The sequence below is a fragment of the Cryptococcus neoformans genome (assembly GCF_000091045.1).
Source record: "Cryptococcus neoformans var. neoformans JEC21 chromosome 8 sequence".
Taxonomy (NCBI): domain Eukaryota; kingdom Fungi; phylum Basidiomycota; class Tremellomycetes; order Tremellales; family Cryptococcaceae; genus Cryptococcus; species Cryptococcus deneoformans.
The window spans coordinates 1,116,145-1,128,661 of NC_006693.1; the positions used below are offsets into that span (position 1 = coordinate 1,116,145).

Sequence of the window (12,517 nt, forward strand, 5' to 3'; positions counted from 1 at the left end):
ATAACAGAGCTCAAGTGTTGAGTGGTGTCAAAGACAGAAGGTATGGTCCGGCCACGATCGCGACAAAAGTCTATTGGATTAGGGGTTCTGCTAAGGGGGGGCGGTGGTGGGCCGCAAATTGACGCTTTTGGCTGGACTGCGTGCATGGCAATACGTAGTTAAGGTGATTTTGGCCTTGTTTGTTGGACATCGTCAAAAGACCATTGTACACGCAGAAAATGGCGTCAAGGCGTAAAATGGGAAGTTTCACTTGAAAGTAGTTGCGAAGCCAAGTATTTCTTTTATAAAATGAAGAATCATGCTGCATTTTCAAAAAATTCACCTTCATGCAGTGCGTGTGTAGCAGCAGGATGACGGCGTGGTGGGTAGATCTTATCTGTAGGCGTACCTTACTTTCGGCCCTTGCCGGGCCTTGAACCAATCACTGCACCCTCAAATCACATCTGTTTACAGTCTACGGAGTATCATGGATCTTTTTCCAATTATCACACATCCCATAACCAATTCCGTATAACCAATGGACGGCGAACCGCCTTCCAAGAATGGGGGCACATTCCTCCGCCTGCCTAGTCGGGGCCAGCTCCTCCATGCTCTCACACTCACCCAAAACACCTCGGCAATGGTCTTCACGATCTTTCTCGTCCCTCATTTGGCTAGTCCTGTGGTCGCTGCTTTTGCAGGATTGGATGGTGCGGAGAAGACTATGGTAATACTTAGCTACAGTAGTAACTGATGTCATTGTGCTTATGTTGTTGTTGTGCTTAGATGATCGCTCGAGATCTGTATATCCCTCTAGAGCCTATACTCGTGTATATCCCTCTTACCATTCATCTTCTCTCTTCTCTCAGTCGCCGTCTTCTCCTCTCCACGTCTACCTCTCTACCCAAATCTATTCGCTTCCCTACTCTCCCCCATCAAACACTTGCCTATCCCCTCGTCTTTCTTCTCATCCCACACATTATAACACACCGACTGATCCCTTCCTCCTCCGCACCTCCCATAAGGGAACTATCTCCAAGCGAACTGGGGTGGGAATTTGTAGGCTATAATCTGCGGAGTTGGGGAGCTTGGATAGCGTACCTTGGATTAGTAGGTGCAGGAGCCTGGCATGCGCTTGTGGGTGGGATGAAAGTAGCAACCTGGTTGAAAAGTTTGCGGCGTCGTCCTGCTAGAGGGGGCCCCTCTAACATCCTCTCCACCAAGAGGAAGATATATCCGGACGATGGAGAAAAGTCTGGTTCCGATCCTGCACCACGTGTCATTGCCAAGCCACGCAAACTAGGCTTGAGAGGGTTGATAGTGGTTTTACTAGGGGTTGTCTCATTTGGACTGGCAAGAGTTACCAGTGATACAGGCTTAGTGAGTGGGATGATGAAGAGGAGGTATGATGCCGTATTCAATGCTACGCCTTGGGCGAAGCTGTATAGGCTGTTCTGAGCAGGCATAGACGGGATTGCTGCCACATCATATATGAGCATTCAGCCGCCCAGCAGGGAGAAAGACGGGGAACATAGAGGGTAGAAGCCTTCGTCCCGAGGAGCGGTTGACCATAGATATCATGTCCTACAGATCGGGGATGCATGTGCACATCTCAAGACAGATCGAGACTCGGCCAATCGTCGGCGTCTTTTTGTGTGGAAGTCTTCTCGATCTTACCGAAGAAATGTGTGAATAGTCCGAGTCTTGAAATACAACGATCTTGTAAAAGGATGTTACAATCCCGATTCCACCAGGTTGAATGGATATGCATCCTTACATCGCCATATGAAAAGCACTGCCTGCCGTGCAGAAAGTCTCTTAATGATTTAAGCGCCGCTGAAGCCGACTATAAAACGACGTCCATTCCTTTTTGCCTCCTTTGTTGTGTGAACAATTCTGGCAGCGAATGATTGCCGCAAGTAAGACTACCTTCATGCGTTGTGAACGGACACAAAGTACGTTGGTTGCTGGAGTCCTCTTTTCACGCGGATGATCAAATGCCTAGTAGGATGGAGTGAAGGAGGGTCTACAGCCTTCTACGTAGTTTTGCTGTGACGTCAACCTGGATGTTTACATATAGCGTTCTATTGTTGGTCGGAGTGTTATTTTCCCAGTGATGAGTAGTCCTACCACTACGTACATGCGTCGATTTTGCAACTCAGCCGCCTGAAGTCAGGCTATATAATTAAACAACCTCGAAATGCTGGTCCTATATTTTGAAACGATAACTTCTTCTGCTTCTTCAATAAGTGAGCTTTTACCGCTACTGCCTTCATCCGACATGTCAACCTCGAGAAAAAGCACTATCGCCACAGAGACACAATTGCGTCATTTGCTTAGCTCCTCCAAAGACGATCTGGAGGACAAAGCCAGTCGATTCATCACGAACCCTTCCGCAAGGATGGCAATGACAGAATCCACTTTTTCTCAGTTAGAAGATGATATTCCGTCGGTGGCCCAATTGATAGAAGATCAAGCCCCCCTGCACATGATTCTGAACCTAAAAAAACCCGATGTCAGATGTGCTCTTACAAGCTCGGGTCTAAGAACAACGGTGGACTATGTGTGGGGTACTACTGTAAACCCTCAACCTGAGGAGTGGAATACTATTAGTCGAACTTACGAAGCCAAGTTCGCTCCCGACACCTGGAAAGGTCAACCGTCGACTAATTCGGCCAATACATCTCGGAATATTCAATATATTGAAGATCTGGAAGACAGCAGGCTGCCAGTAGTCATCACCGATCAATTGAGTCGGATTTTTGAGGAAAACTTGACCAATAAGATTGATGCTATGGGTTTGGGCAGCGAATATGATACTGCTTCCAGAATCATCTCCAACAAGTGGGAGAAAGTCTGTAGCCAAGTATGTAGAAGCATGGGAGCGACCGTTGATGGAAGCTCCGATGGTGAAAGTAACCAATTAGCGTTCTTCTTCAAACCAGAAAGTATATCACTCCAGACATTGCCTGGAAGTGGTTTGTCTTTCAAGGGAACGTTTAAAGGTGAGGCATGCAAGGTACAGGGCGATGTCCCTATGGGTGGGCACCTTCTGCAATCCGTCGACTGGGAGTTGCTAGCACCAGAGGACGAGGTAGCGTCCTACCGAAGTACCGAAATATCCTAATATTTCAAGGAAGGAAGTAATGTGGTGGGTTAGATGCAAAGTTTTACCGCGAGTTGTAATAATAGAGATGTGTTCATTCTCCACGGAAGCTCCAAGATTGAGCTGAAACTGAGGATTTCAATAATTGCATAATAAGGAAATGCCTGCAAATAGATAATGATCCGTCCCCAGGACGACCTGCAGATCATAGTGTCTAATATATTTACGAGTACTGTTTTGTTTTCCTGTTATCTGCTCCTGTTATATACTTTAAAACTCGTCTACTAGTCCTAGATGACTATTTTTCACAAACAAGAGGAGACTGTATTGAAAGCTGACTATCTATGCTCAGCAAACCACGTTACTCCTACTGCTGCTCAAATCATCGTAATTTGACCTTCTCACAAAGGAGCAAACCATCATTCTTCCAGTTTTGGAGAACCTGCCTTTTCAACTCTTCAGGATAGCTACTCTTGAAGTCGGCCGAGACGAAATCTAGCCCAGTGGTGTACTTTAAAGGCATAAGGGAGTCTGAGACAACCTTGCCACCTCGTCAGGGGTTACCATTGCCATGTCCCATATAAGGAATCAAAGCAAAGCCAGGGACATCTTCGAAAAATGTCTCGTCCATATTGGGGCAACATTGGGTGGAGAAGGCCAACACTAATAAAGCAGTCTGTTGTTACCAATTATCATTACTGATTGGAGCAGATTTAGCCCAAAAGAGACTTACGGACGTCTGTACCGTCATACACATCAATATCATCACCAACAAGGACGATACGATGAGTAGTGCTTCCAGCTTTTGTGTTGAACACTAAGTCACCGACTTTCTTTCTCAGCTCTTCAGAAGTGGTTTTCATCTCCGTCAATTTCTTGCCATCTAACTGAAGGGCGATCCAGGTGACTTGATATTTAAAAGGAGAGAAACATTCAGTAACGAGAAGACCCGCATCGCGGCAGATCTCCCCGATCTCAACAGCGTGGAGAGAACCAATCAGCGTCTGCTGTTAAACGGTCAGGACAATGACTCGGACAAGGAAAGGAAAGGATATTGAAGCGGCTTACAGTTTCGTCCGTCAATCGTCCGCAGGCGGACATGGGAAGGATAGCATCGTCGCGATGAGTTATGCAGTTGACCTTGTACACGGGGCTATCACGCGAGTTGCCTTGGAATACATAACCATGCATTTCACCAAAAGGACCCTCAGGAGCAGTCTCGGTGACAGACAAGAAGCCTTCAAAGACAATTTCAGACGTAGCAGGGACAAGAAGGTCGTTGGTCTCGCATTTGACAACGGGAATAGACTCGCCAATGAAGGTTCCAATGTAACTACCTTCTGAAACACCGTCGGCTGCAGAAAGACAATATGTTTAGCTGGATTTCATGTTCTGTCTGACGGGGAGCTTACGTATAGGCATAGACGATGTCATGATAGCAGCGGGGGGCACGCCAAAGCACAGAGCCCACGGGCAATCTTTGCCTTCTTTATTTCAAAGCTCCTTGATTTGCCAGATGTGCTGTGGAGAATGACCAGGCCGACGAGGTGTTTGTCGTCCTTGATCATAGCACGTGCGATGGATTAGTTGGTCCATTTACCATCGGGAGACTGGATAACATGCATGCCTACGATCTTTATAAGCAAGTCATCAAAATTTCGATTGATAGCGTAAGGCGTATCGTAGGTTTGTATGTACTTTCCGCCATCATCTTTATGGATCCAGGGCGCAGGAAGAGCCTCCACTTGGACATCTTTCTCCTGAATGATATTCTGTTTGCATGGCCCGCTCTCTAAGACTGTAAGCTCAATAGGCTCCATCTTGTCCGCGGAGATCAGCTTGTCGAGAATTTGTTTCGTACTAGCTGTCGGTTCCAGGCCTACATGGGCCTACATGTGGAGCCAGGCGTCCAAAACAAGTTTTCTTATCCTTTCTCAGAGCAGCTGGGGCACCAATGGTACAGAAGAGTCCATCTTTTGAACCTTTGACATTCTCGAACAAGGGCGCAGGAAGGTCATTCTCGTATACGAGACGAGTGATGGCCGCCGCTCCTAGATTGGAATCGACTTCTCGGGTGATACTGACAATATCACCTTTTTGAGCGCTTCAACGAAGGATCGGAACTCAAATTGTGGGGCAGCTGCAGAGGACATGCTGATTGGTCACATGTGCGGGGTGGTCAATAAGGCGAAATTTGAGCTGTATGGTAGTATATGAAATGCTGCAGATCATGAAGGATCGGTCAGCGAGAGTCACCAGCAGGTGCTTACCTGAATCCATCGAGTCGCATTGATATGATAGTAATAAATGGTGAGTGGTCATTGCCTTCGTATCTTCTGCGAGCGGGGACTGTCGGAACTCATCATGTCATCATCATGGTCGAACCCTGCAACGTCGTCGTCCCACCGTAGAAATACGTCGAACATTATTATGCGGGCTATATTAGCAGGATGCAGAAGAATATGTATTATGGCTTTTTTGGGAGCTTCTGCCCGATTACCGGCCATGGCCGCTTTAACACAGGGGCCGATTAAAGTGGGACGTGAAAATTGCGGTCGAGGTGATTTGATTCCGTCTCCCTCGTAGGGGGCTGCTGCTCAGTCATGATTCGTTCCCCTCTTTATGTCATCTTGGGATTCATCTTTAACTACGATCTCGCCTTTCTTTTCGTCCAACGCCCACTCTAGACCCGTCTGTACTAATACTGCCCATAAAATTTCCTCAATCTTCACACCATGGTCGCCTTCACGGCCACTGGAAACAGAAACTTGTATGTCATCGCCTTTGCCACACCGTGTATAAGAGCAACTTGCTTACTGTCCGATGCTCTTTTTCTCATCCTCCAACCACCGATCAACATATATAACTCAGAACACGAAAGATCCGAGTGACGAGTAAGTTCTGCTGTCCATTACGCCGCCTCACACGCTTACTTGACATCCTTTATACCTGCCTCCACCCAACAATTGTCACTTTCCCATCCTATGACTCATTCTCTTGCTCCACCCTTTCACTACACAACAGTCGTCGCGGCAGATTCCCTCATTAAGCGTGATATCCTCCGACTCCCAGACCCATTCGCTATCGTCTCTGTTGACTCGGAGCAAATTCACACCACTTCGGTCATCAAGAGGACACTGAACCCTTATTGGAATGAGTAGGTCGTGAGACTTTGAGATTGGGGTTGGTTCTGACTGTTTCTGTAGGAATTTTGACATCGACGTAAAGGATTCGTCCATTGTGGCAGTACAAATCTTTGACCAGCGGAAGTTCAAGAGAAAGGTTGGTGTCGGCGCAGTTGTTCTACCCTAAATCACTGACCCCACTCGTAGCAAGACCAAGGTTTCCTTGGTGTGATCAATATCAAAGTTTCCGATGTCATTGATCTTGAACTTGGCGGTCAGGAGATGCTCACAAAGGAGCTCAAAAAGGGTTCCGACGGCCAGGCGGTCCAAGGCAAATTGATCGTTTACCTCTCTACTCAAACCAACGCTCCTATCTCGAACAACCCCGCCGCTTCTAGCTCCACCAACGTCGCTACACCTGCGCCTGCTGCTTCTGCTTTGGCTTCGAACAACGCCGCTGGCCAATCTATCTCTCGTCCCGCCTCTGCAATTCAGCCCGCCCAAGGCGCCGAAGCATCCGTTCCTACTTCTGCCGACGCCATTGCTTCTGCTGTTCCCCAACCCGCAGCCCAAGCAGTGGGTGTGTCTTCTTCCGGTGCTCCCAACGTCAACCCCACCATCCAAGCTGCTTCTACTGGTCAAACGGGAACTAGCACCAACGTAGGCCATGAATTCGATTCTCATTCTGACCAGTACGGACCATTGCCTGTTGGTTGGGAACGTCGTATTGACCATCTTGGCCGTCAATACTATGTCGATCACAACACCCGTACCACGACATGGAACCGCCCGAGCGATAATGAGTTGTCTAACAGCGCCACTCAAGCGACATCCACTGGTGAAGCCAGAGCGAGGCACAACCAGAGGACATTGCCTGATGAAATGCTGGACGTGCAGCAGAGCGGTGCGAACAGTGGTGGCGCTACCACCCCTACCACTGGAAGTGCCCAGGCGAACCCCGTAAACGCTAGCAACGCTACCACTGCCGGACAAGGTCCTTTGCCTTCTGGTTGGGAACAGCGATTCACTCCCGAAGGTCGTCCTTACTTCGTCGATCACAACACCCGTACGACGACATGGGTTGACCCTCGTCGTCAGCAACTCTTGCGTTTCATCGCCCCCGGCCAGCAGGGCAACTTGTCTGTCCAGCCTCAAACCGTCAGCCAGCTCGGTCCCTTGCCTAGTGGTTGGGAGATGAGGTTGACATCCACCGCGAGAGTATACTTTGTTGACCACAATACCAAAACGACTACATGGGACGACCCTAGATTGCCTTCTTCGCTCGACCAGAATGTACCGCAGTACAAACGAGACTTCAGAAGGAAGCTCATCTACTTTAGGTCCCAGCCTGCGTTGAGGAGTAACACCGGGCAGTGTCACATGAAGGTGTCGCGTGATAATATCTTTGAGGGAAGCTATACCGAGATCATGAGGCAGACCCCGAACGATTTGAAGAAGAGGTTGATGATCAAATTTGAGGGTGAAGATGGTTTGGATTACGGAGGTCTTTCGAGGTGAGTCGCATCTTCATTTACTTGTACGTTGCTAAATCCTCTCTCAGAGAATTCTTCTTCCTTCTTTCGCACGAAATGTTCAACCCCTTCTACTGTCTGTTTGAGTACTCCGCTCACGACAACTATACCCTCCAAATCAACCCCAACTCTGGCGTGAACCCAGAGCATCTCAATTACTTCAAGTTCATTGGCCGTGTCGTCGGTCTCGGTATCTTCCACCGTCGTTTCCTCGATGCGTACTTTATTGTCTCATTCTACAAGATGATCTTGGGTAAGAAGATTGCACTCCAAGATTTGGAGAGTGTGGACGCGGGTTTGTTTAGGGGTTTGACGTGGATGTTGGAGAATGATATCACGGGTGTCATTGAGGATACTTTCTCGATTACTGAGGAGCATTTTGGGGAGGTTGTCACCGTTGATTTGAAGCCTGGAGGTAGGGATGTTGAGGTGACAGAGGATAACAAGAAAGACTACGTCGAGTATGTCTCGTCTATTCTCTGATCAATGGGTTTGGTTGCTGACACTTCCCATCAAAGCCTTGTGACTGAATATCGAATCTCTAAACGAGTATCCGAGCAATTCCAAGCCTTCATGTCCGGTTTCAACGAACTCATCCCGCAAGAACTCATCAACGTATTCGATGAGCGCGAGCTCGAACTCCTTATCGGTGGTATGTCCGAGATCGACGTGGACGACTGGCAGAAACACACGGATTACAGAGGATACAACCCCTCGGATGAAGTGGTCGAGTGGTTCTGGAAGATTGTTAAGAACTGGCCTGCAGAGAAGAAGTCAAGGTTATTGCAGTTCACGACTGGAACCTCGAGGATCCCTGTGAATGGTTTCAAGGATCTGCAAGGGTCCGATGGACCGAGAAGGTTTACGATTGAGAAGGCGGGAGAAGTGACGCAGTTGCCGAAATCGCACACTTGTTTCAATAGAATTGATTTACCGGCTTACAAGTCTTATGAGGCTTTAGAGCAAAAATTGACTATTGCGTAAGTTACCATCCCACGTTCTTCTAATAATCAATAATTAGATATCAGGACGCTGATGACATCAATTTAGTGTTGAAGAAACTGTCGGTTTCGGCCAAGAATAAACCCATCACCTTATCTTCACGTCTACCTCTACTTTCCATCCACCACTTTGTTTTTAGCAGTTGTTTAAATTCATTCTTTATTCATCTTCATTTGTGTCCATACCATTTTAATATATAGACGAAACATCTGTAATAATTTTTCACTAGCCGCCCCACTTTTCTTTTATCGCCTTCGTGTCGCATTCGTTTATGCGTTTTTGTTTCTGTGTGTAGTTGAGATCGTACCACTGCAGCGAAGTGATTTGGATAAAGATACACGTTTCGGCCTCTTATCGTTTTATCTCTTCAATCCCCTCTCTTTTTGTTGAAGTACATTTAGTCGCAACATCGCACAAAGACCCGATCAGACTAGTTTGTTTGTGTAGTTTATATCTCTCGCTCTTTCCCTCACCTAGTTCGTATGTTTGAAACAAGACAAAGTACTTCTGAGGGAAACGGATAGGAAAAGAATTAGGAATGGAAAAATGCATTTTTGTGGCTTGAAAGTTACCTTGATTACCTAGATGTAGAGCACAATACTTCGAGCTTCCTACTTAACGCAAAGTGTAATAGAGTACAACAGATGCTGTCCCACATAACTTAGTTTCTTTCTGATTTTTGATTTTCTAATCTTTGCACACTACTTCTCCTGTCCCTGCTTTGCTTGTGCATGTGGAAGGACAGCGCCCAGCTCTTAAAAAGAACATCCAGTCTTTCGATCCTGGTCCCGAAAGCGAAGGACAAGAAACAGATAGGCCACCAAGGTAACGGGCAAAAGTAGTCTACTTTCGTTTTGACGTACCGAAACCGCCGAAACCCATCATAGTCGACATATCCTCATTCTCTCTAATTGCCTTCTCGACCTCTCTATCTCGTTGTTGGTCCTTTACTTGCTGTTCCCTCTTTTCTTTCCGCTCTTGTCTCTTGTCTTTCTTGCCATCCTTCACATCCTTCTCTGCCCCGTCCACATCCATCTTCTCCCCGCTTTCATCTCTATTGCCTTCATCGTCATCTAAAATCCCCATCCTTCTCCTTTCCTCTCTCTTTTCCCTCTCCATCTTCTTCCTCCTCCTCTCATCTTTCCTCCTCTCTCTTTCGGCCTCCTGCGCATTCTTTACGGCTTTCAGGCGGGACTGAAAATCGAAATTCTGGGCGGTTACTTTCTGGTGGGTGGCAGCGCGGAGGGAAGCGATTTTGGCGCGGACTTGGGAGAGGGTGGAGCGTTCGACGTGGGTTGATTGACCGAGTTTGAGAAGATCTGTCGATTTTTTGATGCCAAAGCGGGGGGAAAGGAGGAAGGGAGATGTTAATGGGTGATACTCTGGGAGAGAAACAGAAGCGACATACGGAGACGGCCATTAATGTGGTCTAGGTATGCAAGACTGTCTTTAAAAGTTCGATTGCAAAGTTCACACTAGATTCAGAAACATCAGCACCATTCCCACCCAGCAATATTTCGCTGCTAAACGGCAATGGTAAGGAGATCAATCAACTCACATAAAATCCAGCACCTCTCGGTCCTTTACCTGTCGTAGTCGTCGTAACCAACATGGTCTTATTCAAATTCTTCGTCAATCCCAGATCCTCTGTCCTCGCCTTGAGGAGTTCTGTAGGTTTGGGCAGATCATCGTACTGAGATTGTTTCTTTGGTGCATGGCCTTTGGCGAGAGATTCTTCGGTTGCTTTGGCGTGTTCGTAGGCTTCCTTGTCTTTCTCTTTAGCTTTTGTGGCGTATTCTTCTTTGTTCCATGATGGACGCTCTGTTTTGGATTTGTCTGCCATGGTGTTTCTACTGGTGTAAGTTCTTCGTTAGGGATGTGCAATATACTGAGTATCGACAAGAACATTATCGAGAGCTTAAGATGTGGTATTATTGTTGAATATGAATAAGTCACGTGATCGAACTCCTCTTTCGAAGTCTCACAAGGAAAACAATCCAATAAGGGGTTGACTTCCATAACATTTTTCGACTCGCTAAGCCCAGCCATGTTCAACTCACCCTCGACGAGAAGGGTGCAGACACCGAGGCGGCAGCAGGCCCAGCAGCCAAGCTCGCGCCTCCAGGCGCTTAGGGTGACAAAATCTCCAGCACCGTCCAACGCAGAGACAATCCGCACAGAACGACCGGTTGACGAAAAGGAAAAGGTATTTTGGAGTAAAGATGAGAGACACTCGACTACGTCCCTTGGAAAATTTCCAGGGGAAGTGGCTGCTTTGATCAAGGCGTCTGGTAAATATACACTATTCGAACCAAAAGAGCAAAAAAAACTAAAGTTGACGTCCTGTCTCAGACCTTGTAGTCGATCCTGTAACGGGCCAAGTCGATAGCAGGACTGGCTTCGCCCTGGTATCCTCACCTAGAGCCTGTATCGCCTGGAACTATTCCAAACGTACCCATTCAGCCCCCACAACCTACGCTTTCCCCGCTCCTCTTCCAACTTCTTCCCCCAGCCGTTTCCCTCCTCCTGTTCTCTCCGCGTTGTGTACATCTACATCTGAACCTGGGATGATACTTATGTCTAGTACAGGCGAGATAAGGTATTGGGAGAGTATGAGCTTGGCTCTGAGTAACGTGGAGAGGTATCAGCAGTTGTTTTTGGATCTTCCGCAAGGTGACTGGATAGAGAGACTCGTCAAAGTGGACGGAAACAATTTTATCCTCACAACGACATCTTCGCAGGCGTATCGGCTGAGTATAACATCTTCTGCAGGAAGGCTTTCCCCTGTGGTGACGCCTTTGATGAGGCCGGGTGGAATGTTTGGGAGAGCTAGTCCTGTGATTTTTGGTGGGAAGCATGATCGATTCGGAATCAGGAGTGTAGCTAGTAACGGAGCGGAGGTCTATCTTATGGCACAGAGGAGCATACAAAAATGGTCATTTACCAGTGACGGTCAGAAGGTTTGTTAGATCCACGGTTAAAATCGTTATATAACTGACTCCGGTTAGCTGGTGCAAGAGTATGATATTTATGAAGCCATTGGGCGCGAGCTTTTCAAAAATTGGTCCTCTATTGACATCAGCATTGATCTCGAAGATGTCGTCGCACTAGAGTAAGTCTGTCAAGCTTTTTAAACGACCTCTCTTAACTTTCATACGCAGTTCCGACTCCCTAGCGGTTTTAATTACCTATTCTGACTCGACATCTCCTCCGTCTCACGCCCTTGTCCTCCTCTCCGTCCACCGCTCCAACCCTCCAATCGTCAATCGTACAATCTCCATATCATTCACCTCCGGTCAAGATCAGAGATTGTTAGATATCCCCAGATTGGTAATACCCCCTGGCAGTACGATGGCGTTTGTTCGTTTTGGTTCGGCGGTGATGATGGTTTCACTTGATTTTGGTGCGTCCAATACACTGAGCTTGGGTCGGATTGTGCTGATTATCAAACATAGATGCGCCTTATGAAGAGGCCCTTACACTCAAAGATCCGAATAACGCATACATTGGCGCGGGACCGGTGACCAGCAACAGCAACAGCCCTACCATGGTTCTTATCCCCGCTGAGGGCGGCTTGATGAACGTCGAAGCACTTGAACCTCGTGCCAGCCCCGACTCCCTGTACGTCCCCTTCCCGCATTGCACCTCATCATATGCTTGCAACTTACCTTGCCCTTTTTATCGCAGTAACCAGCTCTCCACTGCGACAGCCCGTCTCAAATCCAAGTTGGAGCAAGCAATCTTTTTCGGCCAACGGAGTGATAACCCCCTTT

At 47.6% G+C, this 12,517-nt stretch overlaps 5 protein-coding genes across 5 annotated transcripts in view; 3 read left to right on the plus strand and 2 right to left on the minus strand.

The window, feature by feature from the left end:
- The first annotated feature begins 465 nt into the window (after positions 1 to 465).
- Positions 466 to 1,760, plus strand: CNH00235 (hypothetical protein). The gene is made up of 2 exons (XM_024658717.1): positions 466 to 706; positions 766 to 1,760. The coding sequence occupies exons 1-2, from the start codon at positions 518 to 520 to the stop codon at positions 1,435 to 1,437; spliced, it is 861 nt and encodes a 286-aa protein (XP_024514630.1). The 5' UTR covers positions 466 to 517; the 3' UTR covers positions 1,438 to 1,760.
- A 1,472-nt stretch (positions 1,761 to 3,232) lies between these two features.
- Positions 3,233 to 5,532, minus strand: CNH00230 (cytoplasm protein, putative). The gene is made up of 5 exons (XM_024657620.1): positions 5,356 to 5,532; positions 4,498 to 5,306; positions 4,154 to 4,440; positions 3,819 to 4,092; positions 3,233 to 3,748 (listed from the first exon to the last, which is right to left on the minus strand). The coding sequence occupies exons 2-5, from the start codon at positions 4,517 to 4,519 to the stop codon at positions 3,639 to 3,641; spliced, it is 693 nt and encodes a 230-aa protein (XP_024513301.1). The 5' UTR covers positions 4,520 to 5,306; positions 5,356 to 5,532; the 3' UTR covers positions 3,233 to 3,638.
- Positions 5,533 to 5,726: 194 nt separating this feature from the next.
- CNH00220 (ubiquitin-protein ligase, putative) lies at positions 5,727 to 9,307 on the plus strand. Its single transcript, XM_572216.2, has 8 exons — positions 5,727 to 5,855; positions 5,957 to 5,979; positions 6,110 to 6,242; positions 6,292 to 6,367; positions 6,418 to 7,724; positions 7,772 to 8,203; positions 8,261 to 8,722; positions 8,793 to 9,307. The coding sequence occupies exons 1-8, from the start codon at positions 5,821 to 5,823 to the stop codon at positions 8,824 to 8,826; spliced, it is 2,502 nt and encodes an 833-aa protein (XP_572216.1). The 5' UTR covers positions 5,727 to 5,820; the 3' UTR covers positions 8,827 to 9,307.
- CNH00210 (hypothetical protein) lies at positions 9,280 to 10,639 on the minus strand. Its single transcript, XM_024657619.1, has 3 exons — positions 10,303 to 10,639; positions 10,153 to 10,219; positions 9,280 to 10,063 (listed from the first exon to the last, which is right to left on the minus strand). The coding sequence occupies exons 1-3, from the start codon at positions 10,585 to 10,587 to the stop codon at positions 9,588 to 9,590; spliced, it is 828 nt and encodes a 275-aa protein (XP_024513300.1). The 5' UTR covers positions 10,588 to 10,639; the 3' UTR covers positions 9,280 to 9,587.
- Positions 10,640 to 10,765: 126 nt separating this feature from the next.
- CNH00200 (expressed protein) overlaps positions 10,766 to 12,517 on the plus strand; it is a 4,929-nt gene continuing 3,177 nt past the window's right edge. Inside the window, exons 1-6 of the mRNA XM_024657618.1 lie at positions 10,766 to 11,035; positions 11,097 to 11,704; positions 11,753 to 11,856; positions 11,906 to 12,147; positions 12,200 to 12,365; positions 12,432 to 12,517. The exon at positions 12,432 to 12,517 is cut by the window's right edge and continues 84 nt beyond it. Of these exons, the coding sequence (XP_024513417.1) occupies positions 10,792 to 11,035; positions 11,097 to 11,704; positions 11,753 to 11,856; positions 11,906 to 12,147; positions 12,200 to 12,365; positions 12,432 to 12,517 (1,450 nt within the window). The 5' untranslated portion in view covers positions 10,766 to 10,791. The remainder of the gene's footprint in view (positions 11,036 to 11,096; positions 11,705 to 11,752; positions 11,857 to 11,905; positions 12,148 to 12,199; positions 12,366 to 12,431) is intronic.